Genomic DNA, 8,472 nt, shown 5'->3' on the forward strand with positions numbered 1-8,472 from the left:
ATAAAATGAATTTCAAACCCGCATGATACCGCTTCGAAATACAAATATATTAATGATCAGAACGATTGCCAACCGTTTGGACACAGATAGTGCAGATCAAAATTACCGATAGATTTGTACGCCCGTTATCTTTTCAATGAGCTCGGCCTCGTGACGCATGTTGAATAATTTCACAATTATTCAATATTTCGGTATTAATTGAAATTACTCGCATCACGAGTACGCCGACTGCACGCCGCAAATTGGACGGTTAATTAATGTATTCTAACCTTTATGGCGTTTTTCTCACCCGGTTGTTTATTTTTTCTTCAACATTTTCGTAACGTTAGATGATATTCGCATAAATTGGGCCGTGAGGTACAGGTTCCATACAGATGCCAGGCGAGCCAAACAGCGGTTGAGACAGACACGACAAGAAATATATGTTCAAATGAAAGACAATGGCCTATAAATCAGGGTGGTGGGGGCAATAATATACGGACGCATAAGCATCGGACCGGCCCCAACTGCATCGGATTCAGCTTCCTCACTCGGATATCCAAGCTTCCTCTTCTCCCTGCATGGAACGTGCATGTGACCGTAGCTCCGTGGTCCAACATGTGTACGAACTTATTACGGGGAATGCGCTTCGGGCCAATTAACTAAATTGTTGTGCAGGATAAGCATTAAATATAGTCGAGAGCTAGATGCAGTAACGACCTTATCGGCCAGTCCCATCGATTGGATTTGAATTTAAATTTGTGGCTGCAATTTCAGGAACCACCTGTCTTGTTTCGTACAGGTCACTTTACTTTTGTTTTAGTTTTCCTATTGTCGTTATTCTCAATATTGTTCAACCTATCTATTTTAATCTTTAATTACGTACAATCGCTTTATATGAGAGTATATCGATCACAAAATTACTACTGTATGTTTAATAACTTATTTCCTAGTAAATTGTCAATTATGGCATGTTATATTTCATTAGGTTTGTGTATTGGATTGTTGATATCATTGACATGGGACTCCAGTACAAATGTCGCTCACCGATTTAGCTCTAGAATACGTTAAGCACACGCCCGTGATCGGGGAGGGCATAATTGTTGTCAATGCGAGTGCAGAAAGGAAGCAACAGGATTCGATTAGAGGCCTGGAAAAGGCGGAGTAAAGTCGTCCTCTGACCAATGATTTCGCCGGCCGGCTTAACATGTGGATACAGCAGCTTTGCTGAAACTAATTACGCTGATTTATGTTGCCATTGTTCATTGTTGGTCCGTGTTTGGACAGCTCGGAGACATGCGTGCACGCCCATGGACCTTACGCGGACCTCCCGGAGCGCGCTGTTCGCTGCTCTCTCCGCATTTGACGCTCTGACGTCGACATCCCACTTTAGAAGCGGGAAATTTCAACGCGACCGGCGCGCTACGCTGCAAGTTGATTTTTCCGATGAAGGCCTTCGGAACGGACTCCTCGACCGAATCGATCCTATCAACAAATTGTTCATGTTTGGCGGCAGTTACAAGACTCGACCGAGTTCAAATCTCGACTCTAATTCTATAAATCGCTGCTGATGCGATCTTTGTAGACGCTGCTTTAGTCGTACATTCATTAGCAGTAATCTGATACTGTGGCCGCAACCGGCTAAATATTGCAAATGTTCTCCACGATACCCAGTCCAATGCTCTACATTTTTCAACGTTCGAATTAATTTCTATAATTAACTTGTACCATATCGATGTGTTGCAAAAGATTTAACCCGATTTTCTTTGTTACAGGGGAAGGAGGCGAAGAAGGGGCTATAGAAGATGGGGAGAAGTTGGAAGCTGATGAAGATTCGGGGTCTATGACGCCTAACTCAGCTATTTCACCGACTCCTGGGGATGAAGAACCTCATTCACCTACCGCAGGTGATTTAGCATCACCTCGAAGTCCCACATCCATCGGTGAAGAGCCTGTCTACACAAATCATCTAGCGGAAAGGTAAATAAATATTTAAATAAGTAATTCTTGACATTGCGTAATCGAGGTTTATATAATTCAGTACGTATAAACACGATATACCTCTTACATCATGCTGAGACATAAAAGCACTCTCTTATTAAGTAAGATGTTTCCGTTGTTACAGAGAAATGAGTCCTCGGTGCCAATCCAGGGAGTCGTCAGATTCGAACGTACCACCTCGATGCCCATCTGGCGAATCGATCTACTCTGATCGCTTACTTACACGAGGCATTACGTTACCAAATACAGCCATGAGTCCGGTCGGTGTCACATTACCTCCCACATTACCTCCTGCCGCCGCGGCAGCCTTACTACCGCCACATTCAGCGATGGCCGCATATTTAAACGCGGCCGCTGTTGCAGCGCAACACACACAGTTGATGATGGGTTCTCCATTGCCTAGGGGATCAGTATCGCCGTTAATATCATCGTCATCTTCACCCCCAGGTTCAATTAATAGACCTTTATCATCCCCCATCATGACAATGCCTCTTCAATCACCGTCTACCGAAGCTGCAATATTAGATTTTAGTAAACGCGGATGTAAGTCGGATAATACAGACTCTGATATTGATGCCATGAATTTGGCAAAACCCATGACTCCGCCCCCAACAGAAACTGGAAATGGGCCGTTAGATTTATCGGTATCCGCAAGAAAGCGAAGTGCGGATGAATCCGGTAATCAACCGCCACGTAAAACAAGACCTCCCGATTATAAACCTGTTCTCCCTCAATGGGCAGGAGCAGTACCTCCATCACATTTGCCGTATTTTGCTGCTGTTGCCGCTGCCGCCAGTAGTTTATCACCTAAAACGTCTTCTTCTGGCGATTTATGGAATGGCAAAATAAAGCAAGCAACGCCAACACCTAGTGATGCCACAAAGGCATTAGAAAAAATGAGTGAATTAAGTAAATTAGGAGGCGATGATTTATTCAGGTCAATGGCTACGCCTGGAGTATCCGTTAATTCTGCAAGCAGCCGACACAGCGCATGGCAATCGCATTGGTTAAATAAAGGTGCCGACCAAGCTAAGGATGTGCTTAAGTGCGTGTGGTGTAAACAAAGTTTCCCAAGCTTAGCGGCAATGACAACGCATATGAAAGAAGCTAAACACTGTGGTGTAAACGTTCCCGTCCCACCAATGCAACCTCAGTCAATTTCTTCTCATCAACCGACCAATGTGGCCAGTACAAATTCTAACTCCTCCACCTCATCCGCTGGCACCAATAAACCACCAAATCAATCCGATCTAAACTTATTAATCAAGGAAACTATGCCACTACCTAGAAAATTAGTACGAGGGCAAGATGTTTGGTTAGGAAAAGGGGCAGAACAAACGAGACAAATTCTAAAATGCATGTGGTGCGGCCAAAGTTTTAGATCTTTAGCGGAAATGACGAATCATATGCAACAAACGCAACACTACACAAATATAATCTCCCAAGAACAAATAATATCTTGGCGGTCAAATGAGGACACAAAGCCATCTAGCGGTGGCAACGGAGGTAGTAGTGGAAATGCTCCAGGAAGCACTAGTAGTCATGTCAGTGCTGTGTTAACGTGCAAAGTATGTGACCAAGCGTTCAGTTCACTGAAAGAGTTAAGTAATCATATGGTAAAAAATTCCCATTATAAAGAACATATTATGAGATCTATAACCGAGAGTGGTGGACGTCGTCGCCAAACTAGAGAAAAACGTAAAAAATCACTACCGGTTAGAAAATTATTAGAATTAGAAAGAGCGCAACATGAATTTAAAAATGGCGATAACGGTACCATAATGGAAAAGAGTAGAGATCCGTCGGTTGCTGGAAGAATTACGTGTGAGAAATGCGGCAATAAAATAGAAACCTCTTTATTCGTTGATCATATTCGGCAATGTGTGGGTGGCTTAGGTCCAAATCAACGAAATTTTTTGAAAAGCGCATTAATGTCTAATAATATTTTACCTCCAGAAGCTAGTCGCGAAAAATCAAAAAGCGACAAATCACCTTCTCCTAACTCTCAAATTCAAAGATCTCCAAGCGCAGCTACTGATTTAAGCGCAAAAGATTCAAGCAGTGAAAATAACAACGGATCCTCCCCGTCTGTATTGAATGCGATAGAGAAACTGATCGAAAAAAGCTTTGATTCCAGAGGACGCCAAAACACCTCATTTCCTGGATACGGCCACACGCAAGCGCCGATGGGTTCCAGTATTTTAAAAAGACTTGGAATTGATGAAAGTGTAGATTATACAAAACCTTTAGTAGATCCACAAACGATGAATTTATTGAGGAGTTATCACCAACAAAGTCAGCACCATTACAGTCGGCGCGAGAGAAGTGGAAGTGAATCAAGTTCTATATCTGAAAGAGGTAGTAGCCGGGTAGATGCGTTAACTCCCGAGCGTAAAATGGATCCTCCAGGTGCTCCACTTTCATCGACACCGCGATCGACACCTGACAAGCGGGAGAAATCACCGATGTGCGAAAAAATGGATAGTCCAGTAGAGGGAGATGTAAATATAAAAAAAGAGGTCGAAGATGACGATCGACAAAGTTGCGGTGAACCAAATCAAAATGTCAGTATTAAACGTGAAGTTGAAGACGGCGATGAAGACGATCGCAGTAGTTTTCATAGCAATGGGCACGTTAAAGATGTGAGAGATGATGAAGAAGAATCGAGGCGAAATAATAACGTTAGTCCGATGGCAAGTCCGAGTAGAAGACAAACACCTAGTGTTGATACAGGACACAATAGTCCGTGTAGGAACTCCACTTGTAGTCCAGCAAGCAGTGATAGATCTGCAACACCTCGCAGCACAAACGGCGATAGAAAAACTGGAGGTAGTCTTGGCGCGTTGAGTTCAATGTTTGATAGTTTACAAGGAGGAGGAAACGGCGGAGAAAATTCTAGTACTAGTAGTAGAAAAGGAAGCAGTCATCCCTTAGCAGCGTTGCAGAAGCTGTGTGACAAGACTGAAACTCACCATACAAATAACAGAACTAATGTCCCGACATCTGCGGCAAGTGTTAATGTATCAAATTCGACGACGCATAACAGTTCTACAACACCGGGTGCAATATTAGCTTTCAGCTGGGCTTGCAATGATGCAGTCATGACGTCCGATTCGATCATGAAATGCGCCTTTTGCGATACGCCGTTTATTTCAAAGGGCGCTTACCGTCATCACTTGTCAAAAATGCATTTCGTTAAAGACGGTGTTATTCCGGACCCGGTAGCTTTGAAAGCGGCCCAATCGTCCGTTCCCAGTACGTCGGCACCTTCGAAGACGAATAGTGGGCCAGCAAATTCATCTAGTGGGCCCGCTTCTGTAGAAAGTAAAAGTCCAAGTCCGGCGGCTGGAAGTTTTGATGAAAGCACTCAGTCGAAGTTTTTGAAGTACACCGAACTGGCGAAACAGTTGTCCAGTAAATACGTGTAACGCTGTGTGAGTTCAAAGTGCAAGAGACCGGGGCGGGGTGGTCGTTCATAATACTTTGTTGCATTCCTAAGTGTATACAATGTGTTTCAAAAACCCGGTATACGATTATTTTGTGAATATTATTTTATTATTTTTAGATTTAGGTTTAGAATTAGTTTCCACACACGTGCAGTGAAAATTTTTTCGTTGTATCTAGTGTTTTGACCGTACTTAATATCTATTTAATAATAAACCCATGCAACTATTTTTGGGACACAGTGTATATAGATGTTGTAAAATGTACAGTAACGTAGGAACAAGATCGTAGTACATACTTTTTCTGGGAAACCTGCTCAAAGGATTCTCGTATTTTGTGATGTTATCATATCTTGCTGAAGCAAAAAACAAAAAGAAGTGGAATAGTAATAACGATATTATTATATAAAAGTAAATAAATACATAGCATATAGTGATATAAATATATGTAAAAATTCATTGCAGATCTACAAATTCTGAGGTGATTATAATTGTTATACGAATTTTAGTCATAATGTACTGTAAATATCTTACATATTTGCATTAAGTCAGTATTTTAAAATGTATACTATTAAAGTTTCATTGCCCTTCCAAACCCTTTACCGTAATCCTATAAATCAACCTCACGACATGAGGAACAAACTAAAATGGTCCTGCAGTTACGTAGAATTTCGGGACAAAATCAGTAGCTACTATTGTTAAAGAACAACTGAAAAATCGAACAAAACAAGTAAACTGTAAGTAACTTTTGAGAGTATGTATGAAAAAAAAACGTATTGTAGTGCAGTGATTCCATATAATTATTTCACCTATTTATTATAAGCGAATCTATTTAACATTTAAAATGAAATGAAATACAAAACATTCGTATACGTATGTCTTAATATCTCATTCTTCCAAGAAGATTTTTAAAGTGACTATTTATCAATTAATTATTATTGTATACTTGGATAAAAATGAGTTGATGAAAAATGTATACGCATAGCTAAATAATCGAGGCAAAGCTCTTTTTGTGTTGACGAAAATGATTTTTAATTTAATATTTTGTTGTATTTGAATGCAAAGAAAAGCTCAAATAAATATATGTTATAAATTGTTTTAGTTTTATTTTTAATTTATAACTAGAAACACTTAATTATTTCCTGAATCATAAGCGATGTCTAATGGTAAGTACAGTAAAACCTCTATATAACGGATTGTTGTATATTTTTAATGAACGAACTAACACTAGACCTAGAACTAGAAAGTTTCGGGTTTAGCTGTACGTCTCATAAAACGGCTATACCGGAATGTATCTAGTTCTAGGTGCAGTATTAGTTCTAATACTAGTGTTAGTTTTAGGTTTAGTTGTGGTTCAGCGTTAGATTGTTGTATATTTTTCATTGAACTATAACTAGAACAAACACTACACCTAGAAAGTTTCGGGTTTAGCCTTCAGACGCGCCTTCAGACGCACAGCTAGACCCGAATATTTCTAGTTCTAGGTCTAGTGTTAGTTCTAGTTTTAATTATTATTAAAACATTATTACGTTTTTATTATTCAGCGTTAGATTCTTGTATACTTTTATTGAACTAGATGTAGAACTAACACTAGACATGAACTAGACACGTTCAGGTTTAGCCGTACGTCTCTTAAGACGGCTAAACCCGAATGTTTCACTGGTGTTAGTTGTAATGCTACAGTTGGTTCTAGTTTTAGTTGTTATTCAGCGTTTGATTGTTGTATATTTTTCATTGAACTGAAACTAGAACCAACACTAGACCTAGAACTAGAAGCATTTGAGTTAAGCCGAGCGTCTTTTAAGACGGCTAAGCCCAAATGTTTCTATTTCTAGGTCTAGTATTAATTCTAATGCTAGTGTTAGTTCTAGTTTTAGTTGTTGTTCAGCGTTAAATTGTTGTATATTTTTATTGAACTAAAAGTAGAAGTGGCTAATACAGAACGCAACGGTGTGGATAACTGATTGAATTTGTAAGATTTTACTGTATTACAATTAGTTGATTACGGTACAATATAAACGTCTATTTCAGCATAACCACCTTCATTAAATTCCTTGGAAGCCCATCAGTTATCTCACACCCTTTTAGACGAAAGGTACGCCCCTTCAAATTTATTATACCCATCACGTCAAAATTTATAGTGTTTGATACACGAAATATCGCGACCGTTTTTCTGCCCCCTCTGGCTTTTGCGTCTAAAATTGTGTCGGCGAGTGGTGAAGCCGACCCTGGAACGGAAAGTCGGTCCCATATCCATAAATTAACAGTGGAGGGCCGCCATGTGATGTAAGCCGAAAAGGTACTAAATCTGCTCTTATTATCTAAATGGGCCTGTGGAGTATTTGCAGACGCTCCTCAAACAGTAAGCGAGCGTCCCCGGTATCTCAAATTAGATCGCCCATTTTAATAATCGCTGATTAGTTTTGTTTGATCGCCTCCGCGGCTTTATATTTGATCTTTCACAATCAAAACGCAACGCTTTCTTTTCCTTCTCGTTGACACATTTGTATTGTGTGTTAGGACAACTTCAAATATTTACTCTTCACATACACACTAATTATAAATTTGATGCGTAATAAGGTCATGATAACAATCTTTTAATTCCTTTGAAGCATGAGTTACACATATATTTAACTATGCAGTTATAATAAAACAAACAAAAGTAACTTTATTTAAATCCGACTGTTTATAGTTTGCCGCTTTTAACCGTTTTTCTTTCTAATCCACTTGACGAAAGCCGAATAATAATATTCATAGCCGCAAAGTTTACATTGTTTATTTGAGATCATACTAAGGTATCGTAATGGCAAACAGTTAGACGATGATGAGGAAATTCCCACGTGACTCGCAAATATTTGACGGAAATTGCTCGCGCAACGATTGAGATACAACAATAGGAATAATTGCCGTCTTGTTTCAATATTAAGGAGGCTGTTTGATGTTCAAAGACGGTTGTTCTCTTTGAAGTTGAGAACGTAAACGGGTACACTTCAACTGGAAAACTATAGTAACATGTAATTGTACGATCTGAAATTCGGTTACATTACGT

At 39.8% G+C, this 8,472-nt stretch overlaps 1 protein-coding gene across 4 annotated transcripts in view; it reads left to right on the top strand.

Moving 5' to 3' along the window:
* Positions 1–6,516, top strand: part of LOC111427029 (zinc finger domain-containing protein tiptop) — a 138,697-nt gene extending 132,181 nt beyond the window's left edge. For all 4 annotated transcript variants that reach the window (XM_071194351.1, XM_023061976.2, XM_023061977.2 and 1 more), the window contains 2 exons: positions 1,755–1,959; positions 2,105–6,516. In XM_071194351.1, coding sequence (XP_071050452.1) covers positions 1,823–1,959; positions 2,105–5,408 — 3,441 coding nt within the window. In that variant the 5' untranslated portion in view covers positions 1,755–1,822 and the 3' untranslated portion in view covers positions 5,409–6,516. The remainder of the gene's footprint in view (positions 1–1,754; positions 1,960–2,104) is intronic.
* Positions 6,517–8,472: the final 1,956 nt, after the last annotated feature.

Source organism: Onthophagus taurus, chromosome 2 (genome assembly GCF_036711975.1).
Source record: "Onthophagus taurus isolate NC chromosome 2, IU_Otau_3.0, whole genome shotgun sequence".
Taxonomy (NCBI): Eukaryota; Metazoa; Arthropoda; class Insecta; order Coleoptera; family Scarabaeidae; genus Onthophagus; species Onthophagus taurus.